General features: G+C 35.5%; 1 protein-coding gene across 4 annotated transcripts; it reads right to left on the minus strand.

The window, feature by feature from the left end:
• Positions 1-3,290: 3,290 nt before the first annotated feature.
• On the minus strand, positions 3,291-24,114 carry LOC105804726 (uncharacterized). 4 transcript variants are annotated; one of them, XM_012637432.2, is made up of 44 exons: positions 23,836-24,114; positions 23,096-23,281; positions 22,898-22,987; positions 22,317-22,390; positions 22,032-22,187; positions 21,659-21,776; positions 21,408-21,463; positions 21,264-21,318; positions 21,108-21,164; positions 20,883-20,984; positions 20,364-20,444; positions 20,210-20,262; positions 19,629-19,698; positions 14,338-14,401; positions 13,359-13,507; positions 13,148-13,275; positions 12,999-13,056; positions 12,623-12,720; positions 11,588-11,675; positions 11,411-11,476; positions 11,272-11,331; positions 10,896-10,982; positions 10,408-10,594; positions 10,123-10,166; positions 9,907-10,035; positions 9,663-9,794; positions 9,519-9,571; positions 9,323-9,371; positions 9,116-9,174; positions 8,853-8,992; positions 8,583-8,764; positions 7,792-7,920; positions 7,628-7,713; positions 7,387-7,502; positions 7,155-7,267; positions 6,906-7,029; positions 6,585-6,706; positions 5,884-6,070; positions 5,565-5,793; positions 4,996-5,320; positions 4,718-4,857; positions 4,117-4,241; positions 3,807-4,008; positions 3,291-3,660 (listed from the first exon to the last, which is right to left on the minus strand). In XM_012637432.2, exons 1-44 carry the CDS (start codon positions 23,938-23,940, stop codon positions 3,573-3,575), a joined length of 4,962 nt encoding a protein of 1,653 aa, XP_012492886.1. In that variant the 5' UTR covers positions 23,941-24,114; the 3' UTR covers positions 3,291-3,572. The 4 variants fall into 4 exon arrangements, with proteins under 4 accessions (XP_012492886.1, XP_012492887.1, XP_012492888.1 ...); XM_012637433.2 differs by lacking the exons at positions 22,032-22,187; positions 22,317-22,390; positions 23,096-23,281; positions 23,836-24,114 and having other exon boundaries at positions 22,898-22,914; XM_012637434.2 differs by lacking the exons at positions 22,032-22,187; positions 22,317-22,390; positions 22,898-22,987; positions 23,096-23,281; positions 23,836-24,114 and having other exon boundaries at positions 21,667-21,725.
• Between the last annotated feature and the right edge of the window lie 505 nt (positions 24,115-24,619).

Genomic DNA, 24,619 nt, shown 5'->3' on the forward strand with positions numbered 1-24,619 from the left:
CTTGATCGATAAGTGTAGCTAGGCTACCACTTATCACTTTACCATTGATCGATAAGTGTAGTGAAGCTACCACTTATCACTTTATCACTTGATCGATAAGTGTAGCCACTTATCACTTTGTTTCTTGATCGATAAGTGTAACCACTTATCACTTTGTTTCTTGATCAGATAAGTGTAGCTAAAACTACCACTTATCACTTTGTCACTTGATCGAAGTACTCAAATCCGACGCTCCACTTAATTTGATCATTTATTCGATTTTCACATTTTATTTTATTCTCATTTCAACAATAAATACATTTCACCATACATTGTATAATTCATGAAATTAACATTTAATCATTAAATTTCAGCCATATGAACTTACCGGATCGATTTGCGAATTTGTAAAAGTTCGTGGACTAATCGGCTACTTTTTCTTTTCCTCGACTTGTTTGTGTTCTCGATCTAAAATGCAAATTTATTCATTCATCAGCATTTAATTCAATTCTAATTCATTTCACAATTTATGCCCTTTAATTTTCGAAGTTACACTTTTACCCCAAACTTTATAGTTTTTACAATTTGATCCCTACTCAATTAACCCCTCAATTGATCTAATTTTTCTCAATTAACACCTTTTCCAACTATTTTAGACTACTACATAGCCTTTCATACTCAAAACCGCAACACCAAACCTTAATTCCCAACTTTTTCACAATTAGGTCCCTAAAATCAATTTCTATCAAAATTACTTAATAAAATCATCATATAACAAAATTAAAGCTTCAATTCCATGTTTATTCATCATAAAAATCCAACACTAATCAATGGTAACTTTCAAAATCAGCCATGGAATCAAAAACTAATGAAATAATTAGTTGGACCTAATTGTAAAAGTATCAAAATCACAAAATTAGAAGAAATAATCAAGAATTAAACTTACATGATTCAAAAATATGAAAAACCAGCTTATTCCAGACCTCCTATGGCGTTTTTGCTGATAAATTGTGAAGAGATCTCTAGATTTTTCACTTTTGTCTTTGTTTTAAATGTTTAATTTGTTAAGTTTCCAATTTTGCCCTGTTTCTCCTTACATTCTGCTGATTTTTCTTACCCAACCGTCCAGCCCATATAATTTGGGCCTAATAGCCTTTAAATCCCTCCACTTTAGTCACTTAAGCTATTTAATCACAATTTAACAAATTTTACACTATTCCCAATTTAGTCCTTTTAGTTAATTAACTATCCAAACGTTAAAATTTTCTAACGAAACTTTAATACCAACTCAATGACACTCTATAAATATTTCTAAAAATATTTATGGCTCGGTTTAAAATCTTCGAGGTCTTGATACCTCGTTTTTTTTTTAATTATTTTAATATTTATTCCTAGTACACTATTCACTATTTCAAAAATTTTCCTAACTTCACATTTAACTTATACTTACTAAATTTATAATATTTTCTACTCGTTTGTCAGATTTAGTGATCTCGAATCACCATTCCGACACCACTAAAAATTCAGGCTATTACAATTTAGGTGCGCATAAAACCAACAAGCACTTATCAATCATTGTCATTTACACATAACACATGCTTAATATTTCACATGATTCGCATATCATAATAAACAAGCATTGAATTTAATAGTATGTAGATCAAGTAAGAATAGTTACTCTCGAAGGTTAGATTAGGTGTTTAGACCATCCTAAGCTCCTATTCAACCTTAGGAATCGTGCCTAAGAGCCGCAATTCCAATCACTCACCTAGTCGATGCCTCGTGCACAACAATCTCAAACGAGCTTTCCTTTCTCTTTCGCCTTGCTCGTAGAAGCTCTCAACAAGTCCGGCACTTTGCATTCACATTAATTATTATCAACCTTTAACTAAAAAAAATAGCAACAAAATCACCACTCTAAGCTCACTTTTCTTATAACGAAAATCAACTCATTTTGCCGAAATTTGAGGTTTCCTCACTCGATTTTTGTTCCTAAACCTTAATTAAGTTTTTAAACATCCTATTTAACATATTATTACTAATATAAACCTTTAATTTTACCTAACCTCACGAATTTAAAATTTTCAAAAAATCAAGTTGTTTGAACATACAAAAGGGGGAATTCAAAATTCATTAAAATTGGATACCGATCTATCAAATAGTTCAAATACCTTCTATTTAGCTAAAACAGATTAGAAATAAATCAAAAACAGTAAGTATACTCGTTATTTTGGATTTCATCATTGTTGAATCTAAATTTGATTAAAAAGCTTTAAATCTTAAAAACTCTCAACACACTCAGTTAAATTCCGAATTAGAAAAACAAAAACCTTAATCTAATCATAATAAGTAAAGACATTACCTCAATTTGAAGAAAACAACAAGTTGTGGAGCTAATTTAAACTTGAACATGAGAAGAACAATGACGAATTTGATGAGGATTTAATGATTTTTCTTTAAAATTAGAAGGTATTGAGGTGTTTGGATAGCTAGGAAATCAGCAAGTATGAGTTAATTTTGACAGAAAATATCATATTTGAATTTGAGAATTTTTTTTGAATGAGAAGCTAAACGGGAGGAAAGGGACGTGATGGGTCTTTAAAGGGAGAAGATGAGCAATTTTTCTTTTTTTAAAAGGAAAATTTTCCTTTTAAAAACTCCCAATTTTCCCTTTTTTTCAAATCCTAATTTTCACCGCTTAATCCTAATTTTCACCACCTAATTTTAGACCCAATAATTATTTTAATTTTTATTATTACCATTATTATTTAATTAATTATTTTATCCTATTTTAATTTTTATGATATTAAACTCGATATTTCTCTCGAGCCCATAACTTAATACTCAATTCTACCAACCCGATTTTCAGGATGTGATCTATCCTTTGTTTGAAATCATGTTCAAACTCAGCTAAGGCTTTGTTAATCACGTTCATGTTGCAAATCAACTTGCTGTACATTAACCAAGCCACCTCTTAAGCAAGCATTTACCCGATGCCCGGTGAAGGGGTGTATTAATGTGTCTCTTGGGTAGTATCCATTTGGTGTTTTGAATAAGTCTCCCTGATGTATGGAAGTACTTCTTGGGGTTACTAGTTTTAGTTGGTTATTTATTTATGTACCTAAAGCAGGAAATCCTTCAATAAGAAATGCAACAATTATTCTCTTTTTCATTGAGACTTCACAAAATGTACCATTACTACTTTTTTTGTGGTGTTAGGATTGGAATTTTACCTTCTCTTCTTTCGGACACTCTTTTTTGAACTCAAATAATAGTTTGTACGAACTTCAATAGCTAAAATTTTAAAGCACTTTTTCAACCAAAATAAATAAAAAGTCAATAATTTTGCATGTGACATACTCATTACGGAAAAAAGTGAATATCCTCAGCTCACACTACTTTGAATACAACAAAACCTGGCCTTTGTCCTATAATATACAAACAAACTAATATACCAAAATAACAATGATAATAATAGAAAATCAGAGGATTAACCTATTCCAACCTCTCAAATTAACAAGCATGTAAAAGAATATGACTCGGTAGTACATTTTTTATCCCAAAAAAAGAAAAAAGAGCAAAACGTTTGTGTATCAACAGCCTGTGTTAACTTTCTCTAAAGTCAGTTCCTTTGCAATGAGTTTGAGCAAATCTTTTACCAGCTCTCTTACTCTACCTTCCCTGCCCATCCAAATGCATTATAGTTCGGTTTAGTCAGAATTACGGATAAAGAAATTGTTAAATGGAGAAGTGAATTCCATTAAAATAAAAACAATGTAATCGTAAACAATGTCTAATTTTAGTATAGATCTACTTATTACTCTCACCTCGATACAACTAGTTCGGAGAGGGAGGGAAAAAGAACAAGCAGATGTGGTTGCTTGCCAGAACTTCCCTCTGCTAGGGTACTTCTTAAATGGGGATTCAGAGGAAGAACTGATGCAGTGTCAGAATGAATCACGAGACGAGCTAGTTCCTGAAGGACAAAGATTACTTCTTCAAGCCTTACTGTTGGTAGAGGACGATCACCTGTAGGCAGATTAAAGTTCAGGGTTTCATACATTGGGTCAGTAAGTGAACCTAAGCAAAAGAAGTTAACATTTTAAGAATTGGATTACAAAAAGAAACTATACTTACCAACATCCTTTTCATCAGCTAAAAATCTATTTAAGATGCATTCACATCTCATCATGAGTACCATGATCACTAGTTTGCTGACCTCAGATCTCGTCAAACTCCAATTACCCTCTTCATCACTAAAGCTGTGAGAATGTTGTGACAAGATCAAAAGATTGAAATAAAGCAGACATCAAAGGCTATATAATCCATTCCAGAGATAAGGAGATGCTCACAGCAAGAATAGAAACAAGATGAATTCTATGCTGCTATGACTCTTCAAGTTTTTGAAATACCATGTCCAACATATATCCAGACATGGTATGTAAATATGAACTTACAAGGATCCTCTAAATACATCAAAAAACTAGGAGAAAATCAAGTCTACCCAAATTCTTGTTACTAAAAGGAAATGAAAAAGGTTATTGGAATGCTACATATGGACATTTTTCTAGTTTGACAAGAAAGCATTTTAATACAACTAGACTTTCTATAGGTTAAGTCTACAATGTGCACCATTTTGCTAATGCAACTGTGATCAGGCTTTATAATATCAGTTATAACATATGAAAGTTACCATAGGACATGGGACAAAATATAATACTAAATTGTCTTTTATTACCTGCTCAGGGAAAATAATGTCTGTAAGCATTTCAAGGAAAACCTACTACAATGGAGAGGCATAAGTTCCACAGTCTCAACAGGTAAAGAGCATGTACGAGATGCACAGCGGTCCAAGGTAGAAACAAGTCGTTGCAGAATCTGTTAACATAAACAAAAGAATTAGGACTTTGAACTAACACATCTTTAATCAAAAAGTAGAACCGATTTTAGGTGGTAAAAAGCAAAATAAAAAAACTAGAACTTGAGCTAACGATGCTTTATAAGGGGATTGCTTACCTCAATAGGGGCATCAATTGGGGACTTAAGAATCTGCTCACCCAGAATGTCTACAATGGTCATCTCAAGGGACTCATCATCCTTGAGTGTGGCAGGTGAGAGGGAATTGGAAGGAAGAGCACGCCCGCAATAACCCACAAGAAATATTTCATAGACATCAGCAACTTTTTTCCATATACGCAACCTTGCAGGCTTACTAAATTTTGAATCTGGTCCACTGTCCACGGTTGTTTCGCTGATATCACCAACAAGCATACGATTAAAGCCCTTAACAGCTAATCTCCAAAGTGAATCATCGGGATTGTCTCTTCTCGTTGTCATTGACCTAACAAAATTAACAATTATAGAAGCAATTAAAAAATAATTACTTCAGTCCCTATAACAAACTCAAGAAACAGATATAAAGGAGTATATTTGTTCTTTGGGCAGATACCAAAATCAGATTCTATCAATTAAACGGACACAAATATCGGTTACCTACCGCTTGCAGATATTAAAACCTAGAAAATAGACTGTAAAAATAGTCACAGTAGAAAATATTACGCATCAGCAAATGCAGTATCATATACCTCCCAAGGCTATGTATAACTTCCGGAAAAATGATATACTTTTCAACTGCTGGAGCTTGTAGAATGAGATCTACCAGAACGGGAATAAGTTTTTCTGCCAACAAATAACTGGGGATATTAACTGTTGCTTCTTGAGCAGAACTGGAGGTCGGAGATGGAAGTTCAGCCTTCTGCACAGAGGCGGAGGCAGTATCATTGGGCGTCTCACACTTCATTTTCACATTAACATCTGCAGAAATAATACATAAAATCTGAGCTTCTCGTTTATCAAGGTATAGTCAAAGATTTCTGATTAACTGCAGTGAAGCCTTTTCTGTACCTGGAATATGATCACTAGTGCTAACTTCTCCTGCCTCCTCTTCCTCACCCTGCGGAGGAGAATCTTGGCCTGGAAGATATTGTAAGAGTTCTCGTAGAAGAATGAGCCACATTGAAGAAAGGTGCTCAGCTGGGCGTAACATTGGCAAGACTTCCAGCACAGTTCGTAACAAATGAGGAACATGTCCCTGCAAAAGTGCAGCATAAATTCATGCAAATGAATGCTACAAAATATTCAAAGCAGCTTTTGGGTTTGGGATTATTTGCCTTGTAAATACTCTGTGATTTAGTGGGCCACCTCCCTTCGACCCATTTGTATAAGGGGGTGGCACTACCAATTAGGCTCTAAGGCTACAACTAACACAGTAACTGTTATGGTCAATTCAAAGCCACAGCCAGTCCTCATAGAAAAAAGAATCCATAATTTGCCAAAAATGCATGGAAATATTGGAAGTTCACAACAAGAACAAAGGATTACTTAAATAACTTCTTCAAACAATGAACCCAGGCCAGCCCATAAAATATCAAGGTTAAGATGAGGAAAGGGAAGATTTAGCTGGTGTCAAACCCAGTAAGCGCACATAATTGTTGATCTTTGCTACATCTAGTAGTTGATTTTGACATTTCAAACTCCTATCTTATTTTCAAGAACCAAAAGAGATATTGAACTATAAAATAAGCTTTGTTCATAAAAACACTTACAGGCTCAGCTTCACAGTTGTCACTTTTTGTCACAGTCTGCTTGATTGCCAAACCAATGATTGCAAGCAACCGTTTGTACATTTGATCATCAAACATCCTTTGTGCTTGCACATACAGTTCTCCTATCAAGTTTGAAGAAATTATAAAATACATAAGCATATCCAAAACATGGTTCTTCATTTTGGAGTTGGAAATAATGTAACAATTATCTGTCTTGTAAATCAATTTGTTAACTTAAGAGGTGAATGATTCGTATAATTGTGCATGCATTTTACTTTATTTTTGCAAATAAATTCAACTAAGATAAAAATAGAAGATTACCAAGACCGAGCAAAACCTCCTGCTTCACCTTGATAGTTGTACTACCATTGTAGTTTGGTGATTTTTGAAGAAAAACCTCATAGACATCTAGTACTGAGACAAGGTAAGGCGTTGGAAAGTTCCCCTAAAAAGAAAGTATTTACTTTATGGCTTAAGTGAGTATTTTAACAGGGTTTTGAAGAGGTTGAATGAAATTAGCTAACTTCAAAGCATGAATTTCCACTATAGATGATAAAGTTTTAGAAGCACCTTGCTGCAATGACCAAGCACGGTTGTCTGTAAACAATTTATTGCTGCAAGAGAAACCTCTTTACTACCATTGAAAATGCTATTTTTTACAAAGAGAAGCAAAGATTCCCACCCTGCAAAAAAAAAGTGAATTTTCTGGGAAATCTTAGCAGCAAGGAAAAGAAAGGGGGGGGTGGCAGCGCTGGAAAGATAAAACTATAGATTCATCAAAGGAACCAAATTATGGTCATACCCGACCAGAAATTGTTTAAGCTTCTGAGGAAAGGAAAGAAAGAACGCAACAATCGTGCTATTCCACTGAAGACTAGTACAAGTGTTTCATCCCATTGTTTCTGAGCTGTGTTCCGACTACATTTATTTTTTTAAGGATCAGAAAGTCATATAGCAAGAGAAATGACTGTCTATAATTATGATAAAATAATGTAAACTGACTACATATGAATAGATACATGCAGCCAGAATTATTTTATTACCTATGATGAATAAGCATGTGAACTGCTTTTCCTCCTCGAATTCCAAGTTCTTTCCCTTGCCATTCATCCTTTGATGAAGTTGCTGCCTGCAAGCAAAATCCTTGAAGCCTATTTACAAAGTTAAGTAAAAGTCTTTTTGTGTCCTTGACAGCTGATTACCCTACCATATGGGAAACACGATCTAATGTTGGGAAAACATAATTCCAGAGACAGTCCTCCCACATGCTTTCTGAAAGTTTTTGCCCATGACCTCCAAGAATTTGAAAGAGTGTCCTGATAGCTGAATTTCTAACCTACATTATACGTTAAATTTAACATAATTAAAGGATTTAAATATCCAATGGCAATCAAATCACAGCTTGAATCCAAATAAAGCCCAACAGGAGGATTTCAAAAGGTTTGAATATGACAATAGAAGGTAACGAGAAGGTTAACTATAACAAGAATTAAAAATGTCGAGGAGAATAAATTTTCTTGTCTAACAGATCTTGTCAAGCGTCCATTGTTAACTAGCATCACTAAAGCCTGTTACTTGAATACATCAAACTTCAAGTTAAGCATACGAAGCTAGTCAATTCTTGAATGAGATACACATCTTTGAAAAACCAACATCTTACAGAGAAACTGAACCTGTTAAGAAACTACCAGCTTCAAAGCACAGGTACTAAGCATTTACGTTTAAATAAAAATATTAGCATTTTTATGCAAGGTCTCCTCTCCAAGAAAAGACTTTCCAACAGCCACATATCTAATGTGGACCATCAAACATATCTCACCATGAGCAACACAGACATAGATATTACCCAATCTCAATATTTTCATTCATCTGTTTATTTCCTGGTTGCTAGGATTTTAGGAAATTCTTTAGCACCTAGCACCAGTTGATTTGTAGAATGAGAATGGCAGAAACAGAAATAAAACATAAACACCATTATAACAGGAAAGTTAATCGTACCTCTGGCCTTTCATCAGCTCCAAGTTTTTGAAGCAATGAGAAAACAGAGACTATCAACTTATCTCGGTCCACCATATTGGCTGAGGGAGAATGGCTGTTCATGTCAACAGATATATTGTCTGTCTGCTCTTCCCCATTTTGACCATCCATTTTATTTGAAACAGAAATAACCTCCATAATTTCTGTAGTTGTTTCCTGAGTGTAAATTAATACCACTCACAAGAACATGCACTCAAACAATGATGAGATAAAAATATAATGGCACTTTACCCGTTTCCTTCTCTTCTACAGACTCATGTGACAATCCCTTCACAATAAAGTCCGTTGTAGTCCATAATAGCCCAATTGCAGTCAAGCTTATATTCAACTCGGTTTTTTGAGCACCATATGCTCCAGTAACATCAATACATCTGCAATTTTCAGATGCATATTTTGTTACCCTCTAGTATTGCACGTGTCCTTCCAATGGTCAAAATAATCTTGTAAAAATAAACCAATAAAACAATTAAAAATTTAATCACCCGGGATCTTACACATTGAGATAGTCTGGAGGTATGGATGAAAGTCCATCATTCATAATCACACGCAGGCTCTATATAGTAAAAGAAAAAGTTAGGTCGAACTTACTTTATAGAACCAACCATAATATCAGCATGTATGTGCTTGTGTAACGAAGGAAAGACGATTTCAGAAGATTAATATGAATTTCCCCAACATTTCTCAGGCAAAGATTCACAAACCTGGAAACCCAGAGTGACAAGATCCTTTTCAGATGCATCTGCAACTGACCTAAATGAGAGAAAAAGCAGAGATGACTGACAAAACAGAACCAGATAAAATGAAGTAAATTATCAGAAATCTCAGAATGCCTAACAACACCCCCCCCCCAAACGACAAAAAATAAAGTGGAAGTAAACAGCAGAGAAGAAGGCAAACCTCAACAATTCAAGTATATCAGGCCAACAGTATCGCAATTTTTCTCCGCACCTCTGGGAAAGCATTTGTAATTAAAAACAAAATGAGCATAGTTGACATGTAATTAACTTAAGCTTCAATCAGTTTCCCTGCTGTAGCATATACCTCCAAGACATGCAGAAGAATTTTCAATGACCCAGCACGGACATCAATGCTTTGAGAAGAAGAAAATAGGACCCTCAGAGGAGATATGACAGCAGATTCAAGCAGCCTTAGTTCTGTTTCATTACTTTCTAACTACACACACACACACAGAGAAGAGTAACTATAAGCAGCATGAATATACATACACACACAAATATGTCCTCAAATTATATAGTTAATCCAGTCATAAAAAAGAAGTTCTCACATCCTGAGAATTGTCATCAGATCTGGACAATGCATGATCTTCATTTTCAGAACCTAAAACAGCACAAATTGATTGATCCAACGCATCAAGTGCCATGTTTCTCAAATGCTGATTAGAATTGTCAGCAAGCTGCAGCATTTCTTTTTGTCATGAAAGATCTAAACTCTAAATAATGCTAGCATTACTCATTGAATGAGAAGTATAAGTTATGATCACCTCAAGAAAGTGCCCAACAACTTGATCCCACAATGGTAAAACACCTATACCAGGAAAAAATCGATAAAAATTTAAGCCAAATTATTCTTCATATTGCTGAAGGTTTTGGTAGTTACGCTCTTTATAATAAGTTAATAACAAACATAAGCATGAAGAGCAGATAAATCTGCAAAAATTCAAACATGGGAAGATTTGTGAATATTGATGTGAGGCATGAACCTATGATAATGTCATCTATTATGATTATGAAACTTCAAGAAACATCAGCAAAACCATACTACTTACGGTGAAGATTGTTGACAAGGATGGATATCATTCTTTCAACTGAAAAATTGATACTCCCAATTTTCTGACTTGTTGATGGTCCAAAACCACTTGAAGTGTCAAGCATGCATTGATGTGACAATTGACAAAGTGCAGAAAGAAGTGACTTAACAGCAGATATGTGCATAAGTGCTGAGCTCTCGAACAGCTTTCAAGAAAAAAACAGAAGGTTAGATAATGCACCTTATTATTAGTTATTTACAAGATAGAAAGGGTAGTGGAAACTAGAAGGAAAAAAAATGGAAGAAAAACATAAAACAGGTAGTTCTAAATATTCTGGAACACCATCCACTTTTTACAATGGATTTTTGAAAATCCTCAAAGTTTGGCCATTGACTACATAAGAGAATATGGACAAAAGGAACAGTCAAGGTCAAAACTTTCCATTAGAGTTCCCCAAGCCTTTATCAGCTATCATACCACTACCAAAAAGTACTAGTTTCTAATACCTGAGAATTTAAAGAGGAGAGAATACTGAAATCACTGTATTGACCAGATGATGCTCTTGTAACTCTTGGCACAGATGTGGAAACTTCCTGTAGTTACAAAAAATAAGAGATTTTTACAGTTTAATGAGTGTATTGATATAAACTCTGTTCAAATGCCAGAACTGAATGAATGGGTTAACAATTTAAAAATTCATTTTCAGAACACCAAGACGTAATTGAGCTGTCTCAAGGGAAAACAAGGCATCAGCAATAGGGAAACTATTGCTTATTCCAGTATAATGCTGTTGAAACTACTAACTTTATTTTATTGAATGACAACAAGATGGATACGGGATGCTGCTGAAAAAATTACACCTAAAAATGCTTCCCAAATTACCTGTGTGGCGGCATGTGGCGAATGGATTGCTCTGTCCAGTGCAGACAAAGTTTCCAACACCTACATTTATATATCATAAACAATCATAATTTTGAACTCTCACCAAGTTCAGAAAGATATAAAAACCAGACCAACATACCAATACCCAAGAGGGGCCCAACACATTATGTAGTCTATGAGCAATGTTGAAGAGAGTCCTCAAAGCCTGGGTCATGAGTGCAATTAGAACCAAGTATCTTTTTCGAGAGTGTTTAATCTGTTATATGATATGGAAAATTAAGTGAATATACCATACTCACGAAACCATTCATGATACCTGCACGTTCTTTGGTGTAAGGACAATGTTATCTCTCTGGTCAGAATTTATATCAGAACGTTTTGATGCAGGAGAGAGTAATACGCCACTGAAATCTCAATTTTAAGCATTGTCAGAATGCTAGTACAACCTTTAAGAGGATACACTAAAAATATTTCTACAACAAATTATGCATGTATCACCTTTAAAAAGAACACTTAAGCATGCTAAACAATTGCATAAAATGTTTAAAGAGAAAATACCAAACAATGTACATTAGATTAAATGTGCCAATAGTTAATACCAAGCTTATTTTGAAGAGCAACCCAAACGTCAACATTTGTAAAAAAGTGCAAGAGCATAAAAACGAAACCATCATGAGAGTTGTCTTAAGATATTAACATCATGATCTTAGATTTATAAAAGCCCCACACCATCACAATTGTATTCGGAAGCTTTATCGTGACTTATTGATGGACTCATGAGGAACTTTGCTTGTAGCTTCTCTTTTACAAGGAATCAATCGGTCTCTTCTAGTGAAGTTATTGGTTACATCTTTCACTTCAAGCTACCTAATTTTCTATATTTTAATGCTGGCAATCCTGCTTTTTATATTTATGCTTCAAACAATTTCCAAAGGCATTGTGCCATTTGCTAGACTAGTAGCTTAATCTTCCAGATTTTGCTAAATCCCCATATTGGGTCTCTTCCATTCCATGGCTTTGTTACTAGTCACCTTGATAGCAGTGGCTATGATTTCAAAAAACCTTAAAAGCAAATGGGGTCACTCTTAAGCAACAATGAGAATAAATAGATTTCTCTTATTGATATTCTTTTCGGTGTTTTTGTTGCAAGAAACGAAGGACAAATTTAATAACACTATTTTGTCAAAAAACTGATTAAGAACACCTTAAAAAGGGGGATTCAGGGAGGATGGAGACAGAGTATTACTTTTGAAACCAAAGTAACCTGTACACTAGACCCCAAACCTCCGTAGGAAAAAAAGGGAAACAACCTTTTCAGAAATCAGAAACCACTGTAATCATTAAGCCATACCTTCTTCTTTCCACTTCGTTTGGGAAATTGATCGTAAATTTGCAAAGTGATGCTAAGAAAGAATTTAAAGGCTCTATGGCATGAAGTACTCCACATGCCTGCAGAATATTCAAAAAGGGTCAGCAGAAATGATCATCTTGCATTGGAACACCCATATCTAAATAAATAGAGTCCATTAGAAAATTTAGGCCTCTACTGCAGTGAACAAATATTAATAGTTACCCGGTGGCTACGAGTGAAAACAACTATAAGTTGCTTTTGAAAGAACTAAAACACAAATTATCCAACCCATAGGTATTAAGGCTTAGTTGAATTGATAGAAATAGCAGTCAAAATTAGCAGACAATTTATAATTTATTATGCAATATAGGGTTACCTGAGTAAATGCCTGATACCCCTTTAATATTTCCAACACAATAGCCTCTCCTTGAGACCTTCAAATTGAACTAGAATTAGAATGCATACACACCTGGTTTTGCTTGAGAGAAACAGAAACACAAACTCAGAGAAAAAAATTCACCCAACCTTGCTAAAATAAGGGACAGAGCATCAAGAATAGTCAACCACAATGAATCAACCATTGAAATACAGAGAACTGCAGTTTTTCCCGTACATTTTGCTGAAGGTACATAATCACATCTAGGAGATTCAAGCTGCTTGCATCAAGAGAATAGAAAATTTGGTAAAAAACGAAAAGCATACAACATTATATAAGACAGGACACATTCCCACTTACCTCCCCAGCATCCACAGCTTCATCAGTCAGTGAAGCTACAGTAAAGACAACACCCAGCAAACCTTCAATTGCCACAGAAATAGCATGTGCCTCGCTAGCAACCAGGACTGCAGCATTTGATGCATCATTGTCAAGACTCCACTCAATTCCTGCCAATCACAAACCAACATCACAGTAATAAAGTTATTAAGCAAGAAACTATGGAATAGTTGTAAGTCTAGATACCAATGTACTGTTAATGGAGGGGATGCATCTGATACATCAATCCATTTAACTAAGAGAAGGACATCTCTAAAGTCTAAAAACTAACTATCTGCATATATATTGAGCTATGAGCTGTGTGCGATGAAACCAATATGACCTAGGAAATTTCTATTGTATTTCAAAGATTTGGCCACCATTGATACTCATTTACAGATTTTTCAACAGGATCATTCTTTTTACAGATGTATTTTTACAGATAAGTAACTAAATGTAGCAGTTAAGAACACTACAGGGTGGCACTGCTGAAGAATTTCAGTTCTAGTAATAACAATCCGTCGCTACTTATGCAAAATAAAACAAAAAAGCCACTACCACATTTGCAATCACTGTAATACTCAGTTCTATGAAATTATTTCCTTTCATTCTTCCAGACAGGAAGATGGACACATTTCATATTTTCAATCTTCTACATTCTAGCAGTTTGAATTCCAAGTAATTGCAAATGTCAAAAAGAAACCATGTCATCTTTGGAAAACAGTGGCAACGCATTTTTTTTTCTTAATTCCAAAGTTGCTGGATCAAATGAAACAAAAATACAAGTCTTTAAAAGAAGAATAGGGTTTGCCATGGTGAAACAAATTATGAAATAAAGAACATCTTCAATTTCTCATTTTATCAGCAGATACTAAGGATAAACATAGCCAACGATAGCAAAGCACATTGGACAAGATGAACTACAAATCCAAAATTTAAAACAAGAAAGAAAGCATATCACCTTTAGCTTTGCTACTGAACATCCCTGCAACTGCAGCCAGGCTCTCTTCACTTGTCTCAAGAAACTAACAGATAGAAAATGATGTTAGAGAAGGGTTTAATGTGTCCTCAGGTATCTCACCTGTACTAAAATAAACTCCCCAAGTTGAAAGTGTCTAAATGTAAAAACTCACAATGAACAAGAAAATAGTCCAGTTATCATAAGTTAATAGACAAACAGTTGATGAAGTCACGGCAGAGCCAACAGATGATAGAGAACAAAAATTGAGAAAGAAATATGGCAGGGTTGAAGTGAAGGAAAATCTCGAAATTTTAATCTTACAGAAAGCTAAAATTTATTCAACCTCACAAAAATTGAAAAAACTCAGAGGAAAAATATTCTGTGTTTTTCTACTGCTTTAGTTTACAGATTATAAAGAGAGGAATAATTATTTTAAAGGAAACAATTCCTAATTTCCTAAGAATCAGTAACTGAGATTAGTTTCTATTTACAAGGGAACTACTAGTAATAAGGTAAGGTTTCTATCCTTAATTATAGGGATTCCAACACTCCCCCTCAAGCTGGAGTGTAGATGTTAATCAAACCCAGCTTGCCAATAAGTTCTTCAAACATGTTTCTGTTCAAACTTTTAGTTAACATGTCTGCAACTTGTTGTCTAGTAGGTAGGTAGGTGACGCATACTTCTCCTGAGTGTATTTTTTCTTTTATAAAGTGACGATCTATTTCCACATGTTTGGTCCGATCATGATGCACAGGATTATGTGCTATGCTGACAGCAGCTTGGTTGACACAGTACATCTTCATAGGTCTGGTATAAGGCACTTTTAGTTCTCCCATAAGTCTTTGTATCCAAATTCCTTCGCATATACCATGAGATAGTGCTCGATACTCTGCCTCTGCACTGCTGTGTGCTACCACAGACTATTTTTTGCTCCTCCACTTCACGAGATTACCCCAAACATAACTACAATAGCCGCTTGTAGAGCGTCTATCATTAACAGAACCTGCCCAATCTGCATCAGTGTAGACTTCCACGCTTCGGTTGACAGTCTTCTTGAAGTACAGACCTTTACCAGGAGTTCCTTTTAGATATCTTAGTATTCTATATGCAGCTTCCAAGTGCTTCTCCCTCGGGGCATGCATATACTGACTAATAACACTCACACTGAAGGCTATGTCTGGACGGGTGTGAGACAAGTAGATGAGCCTTCCTACTAGACGTTGATATCTCCTCCTGCCGATTTCTTCTCCATCCTCATTAGTTCCCAATTTAAGGTTAAACTCCATAGGAGTTTCGGCTGGTTTGCTGCCCATCAAACCAACTTCCGACAATAGATCAAGAACATATTTCCTTTGGGAAATGAAGATACCTTTTTTCGACCTTGCTACCTCTATACCAAGAAAATATTTAAGACTCCCCAAGTCTTTAAGTTCAAACTCTGTACCAAGAAATTCTTTCAATCTCAAAATTTCGCTCGAGTCATTTCCTGTTAATATTATATCGTCGACATAAACGATAAGGATGCAGTATTTACCCTCTTCCGAGTGCTTGTAGAACATGGTGTGGTCTGCCTGTCCTTGAATGTAATTTTTGCTAGTCATAGCTTTTGCAAATTGGCTGAACCACGCTCGTGGAGATTGTTTCAGCCCATACAAGGATTTCTTCAACTTACACACTTGGTCCTTGTTTTCTTCAAACCCGGGTGGGAAATACATGTACACCTCCTTATTTAATTCCTCGTCGAGAAAAGCATTTTTTACATCCAATTGAGTCAAGTGCCAATCAAGGTTGGCAGCAAGAGATAGCAGAACCCGAACGGTGTTTAGTTTGGCAACCGGTGCAAATGTCTCATTGTAGTCAAGACCATAAGTTTGGGTGAATCCCTCAGCCACAAGTCGAGCTTTGTATCGGTCAATACGGCCATCAGGTTTAAATATCGTAGTGAAAATCCATTTGCACCCTACGGTTTTTTTCCCTTTAGGTAGATCCGAGACTTCCCATGTTTCATTGTTTTTGAGGGCCTTCATTTCTTCCATCACGGCTTGTCTCCACTCAGCTGATTCAAGAGCCTCTTCTATATTTTTTGGAGATTTTACAGAATCAACATTAGTCACAAAAGCTTTGTAAGACTTAGATAATTTCCATAGGATACAAACCGAGAAATAGGATGTTGAGTGCAGCTCATTGTACCCTTTCGAACTGCAATTGGAAGATAAATGGATGGTGACGGAGGTGGGACTTCTGTTTCAAAACAGTCCTTGGTTGGAGATGTAATTGGCACTGCTGTATCAGTTTCAGGAGAACGATTCCGTCAGGAGTAAACCTGTATTTTTTGTTTTCCTTGATCAGGTGGCTGTTGTACTTCGGTGGAGGTATTGTTATAGGGAAGGACGGTGTTAAATTCTTGCTACGCAGGGGAAACAGCAACTAAATCTGGGATAGGTTTGTTTGTGATAGTAGTAGTAGGATCAGGAGGTATAATGAGGAGAGTATTAAGGGTCTCATCTTCATTAAAAGTCTCCCCCTGAAGATGAGATGCTGCAAAGTATAGTTCATTTTCAAAGAAGGTAACATCCAGAGACAAACATTCAAATAAATGTTGGTGAGTAACACTTATAGCCTTTTTGTGTAGGGGAATATCCAATGAAGATGCAGGTGTGGGCTCGAGGATCAAGTTTGGATTGATTTGGTTGATAGTTATGGGCAAAATCTTTACAGCCGAATATTTTGGCTGGAAGATTAGGAACATGAAATAGAGGGAAGGCCTTTAAAAGAGTATTTAAAGGTGTTTGGAAATTGAGGATCTTTGATGGCATTCGGTTTATGAGATAACAGGCAGTGAGGGCAGCTTCTCCCCACAAGTATTTTGGAACATTCATGGTGAACATTATGGCTCGAGCCACATCAAGGAGATGACGATTTTTTCTCTCAGAGATCCCATTTTGTTGAGGAGTGTCAGGACAAGAGCTTTGGTGTATAATGCCTTAGTCAGAAAGGTATGGACTTAAGACAGAGTTAAAGTATTCTCTCCCATTGTCAGTACAGAGGGTATGTACGGTAGAGTTGAATTGGGTTCGAATCATTGAGTGAAAATTTTGGAATACTTTGGGTGTTTCAGATTTCTCTTTGAGTAGATAGACCCAACAGACCCTAGTATGATCATCAATGAAGGTTATAAACCATCTAGCCCCTGTAATATTTTTCACTCGGCTGGCTCCCCATAGGTCACTGTGGATTAATGAAAAAGGTTGGGACTGAATATGTGGTTTTAATGGGTATGGCACACGGGTATGTTTAGATAATTGACAAATTTTACACTTCAAGGAATTAATACTTTATTTCGAAATAACAGCGAAAGATGTTTTTTCAAATACACAAAGTTTGGATGTCCTAACCTACGATGCCATAACATAATAGTGTCCTCTTTTGAAGTGGATAAAGCCAATCCCCCTTGTGTACTGTTTTTATTCCAAATATATAGTCCATCATCAACTTTAGCAATGCCAATCATCCTCCCCGATTTCTGTTCTTGTATCACACAATCAATTGCAGAAAATTCAGCAAGAACTTTTTCATCCTTAGTAAGTTTACTAATTGAAAGTAAATTACAGGACAAGTTTGGGACATGTAGGACTTTATCAAGAGAAAAACTCTCTGTCATTTGTACTTCTCCTATTCCAGCCATAGGTGAGTAAGAACCTCAGCTATGCGGATTCGAGATTTGTTATGACAAGGAATGTAGGTGTGAAACAACGTGGAGTCACCTGTCATGTGATCAGAGGCACCCGAATTGAGTATCCAAGGAGATTGATTATTAGATTCAAAAGCAATGTTGAGGGCAGTACCTTGAGTGGCTAGAGATCCATGAGTAGTGGGAGTACCAAGTATCTTATGGAGAGTCTCAAGCTGTGTTTTGGTTAAGCGAACATCAAGAACATCATCTGCAGTAGTGGAGGATAACATGGCAGTCTTATTATCCTTTTGGTTTTTTTCAGGATAGCCATGGAGTTTGAAGCATTTTTCTTTTGTATGACCAACACGATTGCAGTGACTACACCATGGTCTTATTGATCCAGAATCATTTCCAGCACGTTGTTTTTGTGGCTGTGGACCTTTGGAGATGAGAGCAGAGGATTCAATAGGACGGTTAGAAATCGGGGTCATAGGTTTAGGTTCCTTTGAATCTCCCATCATGACAAGACTCTTTTCTTCTGTTCTAACTTCTGCAAATGCTTCACCGATCATTGGGAGAGGTGATCTGCCCAGAATTCGGCCACGGACCTCATCTAACTCACGGTTCAATCCTGCTAAAAACTCATAAAGGCGTTCATTGTTGAGATAGGTCATAAACCTGTTGTGTTCTAAGCCTTCACCCCAATCTGCCTCATGGTACATATCCAGTTTTTGCCACAAAATTTTCAGATTGTTGTAGTAGTGAGTTACCTCGAGTGTTCCTTGTCGGATATCCTTTAACTTAAGCTTGATCTCAAATACTTGGGAGGCGTTTCCAAAATCTGAGTAGTTTTCTTTGACTGCATCCTACATGTCTTTTGCAGTTTTAAAAAAAAGATAGGTGCGGCTTATATGGCCTTCCATCGAATTGATTAGCCAAGCCATTACAATTGAATTGTTGAGTTCCCAAGTGGCATAAGTAGGATCAGCTATGGTTGGTCGTGGAATTTCTCCATTGATGTATCCTAAATTTGCCACGACCACGAATCACCATAAGAACTGATTGAGACCATTGCAGGAAGTTCTTCCCATTTAGCCAATGATTAGTGATTATAAGGGATGAATTAACTTCACCTTGAGTGATTCCCTGATTGATATTCTGAGTCATTTATGATGTCTCAGTTTCAGAGAAATTTTCACTGATATCACCCATTGGAGGACTAAATCGAAGGAATTTTTAGTAAGGGAAATTAGAGAAAAAAATAGGATCGAATGAATCCTAAAGCTCTGATGCCATGAAAAAACTCAGAGGAAAAATATTCTGTGTTTTTCTGCTGCTTTTGTTTACAGATTATAAAGAGAGGAATAATTATTTTAAAGGAAATAATTCCTAATTTCCTAAGAATCAGTAAATGAGATTAGTTTCTATTTACAAGGGAACTACTAGTAATAAGGTAAGGTTTCTATCCTTAATTATAGGGATTCCAACAAAAATCAAACAGTGAAACAAAGACAAACTATAGATTTTCAAATAAATACACCTAGAGACAATCAAATCCTTGTGAACAGGAAACTAAGAAAAACTGACATGATTGAAACTTATTGAACAATATTTCACCTGTACACTTGAAACAACTCGAGCAAGAGCTTTAACCATACCCTCCACGACATTTGTGTTCTTTGGATGCCTGAAAGAGCGCATTCATGAGATTACTCTTATTTTCCAAAAATTAACCAACTAGTGAAGAAGGGGCGGAGGGAAGAAACAAAAACAAACTTTGATATCTGAAATTGAGTAACAAATGACTAATTGAATTTTGAATTTAATCAAACCAACATATGCACTGACATGAGAAAAATTATAAAATTGGACATTAAGAATGATGTTTTGATCAAATTCACATCAAATTTTGGCTAATGGCACAACTGCAGCATTGGCCTCTTGAGACATGGACTGGGCAAAGGAATGCCACAACTTTGACCTAACTTCATAAAAGATACATCTACCATCCTGAGGATTAGTGGTGGCAGATAAGGACTGAGTCACCAATGACACGAAATTACAGTCCACGAAGAGTAGATTATGTTCAAAGCGCAAATAAATAAATAAAAGAAGAGGAAACAACATCAGCACTTAGCAGAGTTAAGAAACATGTATGCAACCAGACAGAGAAAAAAGGTGGATGGTACCAAGCTTACATATCAAAGTTTTGGAAAAGGATGCGTAATGTCCGTGCTTCCACACAAAAGCCCTGACAAATCCCATATATAAGTTTAGACAAATTTCAAATTTTAAACAATTTGTAAATAAATCATAAAGGAAAATATGGCACATCTAAGTTGTTGATTTTACTCTTAGGATCTCGAGAACAAGAATTCGATGCCATAATGGCAGATCAAGAAAAGTTAATTTGATCAGCATGCTAAGGAAAACCTGCATACCACAAGAACTGGCAGAATTAGGAGTGCAAATACACAAAGGTGAACTGAGTGAAAATAATGTTGAAAAAAGGGTCTTAATTTTATCATAAACAGAAGGTATTAAACCAAAATGAAATTTACAAAAACTTAATACTAAAGGGTATGATACTATTAGTACATTAACTTAGTTATAGAGCCTTTTTACTAGTTGCCCTAACTTCCACTACCCAGTTACTTAATCCTCAGCTCTGAAGAAATGCCAAAATTAACTTTCTCATCCACATTGAATCATTAGACTCTACTTAGCATTTCCCACCTATCTAAACTCTAGAACCACAGCCTGTTCCCCAGCACTTTCTAAATTGTTGACAAGTTTTACTTTTTACCTTTATTTTATCTACTACATCAGCATATAATTTCAAGAATGTAAAAAACCATAAATACAGCATACCTCACATTCCGTAATAAGAGATGAACTGTAAAGCTTGATAATATGAGCAACAGATCGTAAGACCAAGCGACGGAAATATGGCTCTCCAACTTCTCCTTCAAGCTGAAAGCACATTCACAAAAATAAAACTGAAGAATGCCCAAATAAATTCAAGAAAGCCCTTAAAAGGGGAAAAGCTCTAGTAGGCAAGAGATGGATTTTGTCACAAGAGACCAGAGAAGTTACCTCATAGTTGGTTCGGAGTGAAGTCATTAAAAGTGAACAAATTTGGTGCTGCAAGACCTGTTAAAGTACCACACAAACTTTACAACTATAAAAGTCTTACTAGCATGCTTAGACAAAATAAGAAGAATATTTTCAGTCAGATAATTCCGTTATTACCTGTTCATAAGGAACCAAAATCTTGAACATTGCCACGTAATTGGATAGGATGAACCTGCAAAACAAAAGCATTAAGTGCAAATGTCCAGAAGAGACTAGAAGTTAAAGCACATAAATATGAAGAGGCAGAGACAGATATCTCACTCAAGTATATCAAGTGCAAATGTCCGTTGAAGAGAGCTAACATGCAACCAACAAGCCTACAAGGCAGAACCAAAAAGCAATCCATATAAGAAGCTCTGTTCTAATTTGTCATTGTTATCAATGAAATGCAGTCAGTTCAAGGAATCATTAATAGAGTAAAAAATTCCTAAAACCCACTAGTAATCAATTCTAGAGAAGCAATCTGGTTATTAAAAAAAAAAACAATCTAACATTTTAAAATTAACACATACAGATCCACCTGCAGCAAGAGCTGTCAGGTCTTCAAGCAAACGAAGCCCTAGCTTCCCAGAACTAGTTGCGGTCTCCTTCATCAATGATGACTTTCTAGAAACAAAGTTGTTGTCCAACCTGTCAATGCATTGGTTAGTTTAGATGTTGACATGAACAAGAGTAAACCTTAGGCATTAAAAAAAAAACTACATAAAAAAATAAGAATCAAACAATATCTAGTTGGATGAGCATAGATACAAACAAAATGGTACTAATTGACATATGCACACCCACAAAGGATACCAGATATTAACAATTGCAGGACAAATATAAATATGGGAGAAGATAACAAAATGGTTTTGGTAAAGCATGAAATCCACAAAAACAACATACTCTGAATTATTCATACTGCGATTAACATCACCAGTAACTGAGCTTGTTCGAGATATGTAACTTCCAGAACCAAACTTTTCAGCTGGAAGAGACTCAACAAGGACAACATGTTCAAAAACCAAAGCTACCGCCTGCCTGAAGGTAGCAGCAGCAGTGCTGAAAATAAAAGGATTTTAGATGAAAAGGGAAAGTTAGTAAAAAATGAGGGAAGCATTGCTGCAAAATACAGAAGCCTATGAGGGGAAGGTTGCTAATGGAAACCTCTTGACCTATAGAACAACTTACTTCCGAACACTGTCAGAAGATCGATTGTTTTCAAGAAGTTGAAGACAAATGCCAAGAGCTTTAGCCATATTCTCCTGATAATTATGCAATAGACAAAACAGAACGTTAAGAAAACTGAACTTAATAATTAATTAATACAGCCATTTCTGAAGCCTCACAGCTTTCAATGATTCCAATGTGTAATTACTGTTTACATGCAAAACATTTATATTCTAAATTCATATTTATGTAGTTTATCTGGTGTTTCCAACTGCAATAAACGGATTCCTACTCAGGCTAGCCAATAGATACCTATGGGAAGTATACTCGATAAATTCCCAATAGAAACCTATGGGAAGTATGCTCAATATATTCTCACTACCAACATACCTTAAGATTATGCGCATAAATCCTATACAAGAATTAGTAATTCAATACAAATGCATCAAGTTATTGGCAAAATACTAAAAGTCTTGCTTATTCTTCAGTTAAGGAAATTTGTTTAACGAAATTCAGTCTGCCCATTTGCTGACTTCAGTTTAACCAGAACACATAGCATAAACCAGTCAGACAATGAAAACATGCGTGTAACCACAGTTCACCTCACTTTCAGGATGCAACCGTGACTGAAATATTATTAATATAGTCTGTAGAGTCTTTAATTGAACACTCTCATCTGGCATTTCAGCATGCTGCAAGAAGAGCAACACAAATGCAAGATTTCAGTGGAACAAATTAACCATCCATAACTAAGTTTATGTTGAACATATAGCACAAAACAAATACAAGCATAAACTTACATCTTTTAATGTAGGAAGTATCTCATTGAGAACTGATGGGGCCACCGCATCATGAGATATGAGCTTTTGTAGACATGAAAGGCCAATAACACTAAGCTTGACAGTTTTAACCTCACATGCCATCAAAAAAATCCGTACTATATCCTCATTAAGAGAAATTTCACTGGGACTTGACAATGTCCGAAGCTGCAAAACAGATAAGTTTCAAACTCAGCTGCTACCAGCTACAGTCAGACAAATCAGTGTAGCAAAACATCTCCTCTAATTCTACTATTTCCACGTTATGCATAGGATTTACAGAGTGCTTCATAGAATTTGATAACTACAGGGTAATATCAATTTCCAAAGTTAAAGTGCCACTAACAGCATTATCTCCAAAAGAAAACCCTTCATTCAACGTCTGAACTTAGCTTAATTTTACTTTCAAAAAGATGATAAAGAGTCTAGAATCTAACCAAAACTTGCATATCAAAACTTATGGGAACTTAGAGTCGAATTTCATGTTTCGAAACAAAACAAAAAGCTCCACGGAATCAAATTAAAGCGAAATTGTAATATTGTAATAACTAGTAAGTTTTCATTGCTTTTGTCTTCTAACCTTTTTCGCTTCTTCTGAGCAAACAAAAGACGCATTAAATAATCATTTCAAGCTTAAAACATCAGACTTGAAAATGTGACAAAATAAACTAACATATACAAGCAATTCTACTAAACAGCTGCATATAAATGTGAATTATGACCTTTAATATGGCGTGTTCAGCAGCGTCCTTGACGGCGGGGTGGCGGCGTCGTGCTTCGGCGGAGAGAGCGCGGAGATCGGATTCAAGAACAGCCATGAAAGCCATCTCCTCAGAGCGCTCTCTGTCTCTCTCTCTTTCTAATTCTTGAATATGAATGAATTGCTAACCACTCAAATTTTAACGATGATAGAAATATACAAATTAATTGATCGAAATCGAAGAGCTCGGTCGCAGAAAAAAATGAAGAAAGTGAGCTTTGTAGATCTTGTTGTTCGAGTGAGAGATCTGTTGAGGAATGAGACTGTTCTCGCACGTGCGAATGTCACGTGTGGGATTGTTGAAAGAGAGAATCTGTTTGCCCGAATTAAAGTAGAGCCCGCCCAAATTTTGGTTGGGTTTTTCCGGGCTTTGTCAACAAAATTTACAAGCCCAATTAACAATTTCACGTTAAAATTTTCTTGAAATAATAATAATAAGCTTTTTATTCAACTAGAATTGGCGGTGAGTGGAAATAAAAATATATTAAAAATAAATAAAATATAAAGATGGTTAAGAAATAAGTTGTTAGATTAATATGGATTCTTTTTTAAATGTTAAACTTTTTTAAAAAAATAAGTACAAATTGTTTTTTATATTGTTAGGATTCCAATTTCCAACTAAGAATCCAACATCTTACAAATAAACATAAAAATTATTTTAAATACGAAAATGTTTTTTGTAATTTTCTTAATTCACACCAACTCACTCCGAGCTTAAATAATAGTACAGATATATATTTTGTTAA

The sequence above is a fragment of the Gossypium raimondii genome, chromosome 11 (genome assembly GCF_025698545.1).
Source record: "Gossypium raimondii isolate GPD5lz chromosome 11, ASM2569854v1, whole genome shotgun sequence".
NCBI lineage: Eukaryota > Viridiplantae > Streptophyta > Magnoliopsida > Malvales > Malvaceae > Gossypium > Gossypium raimondii.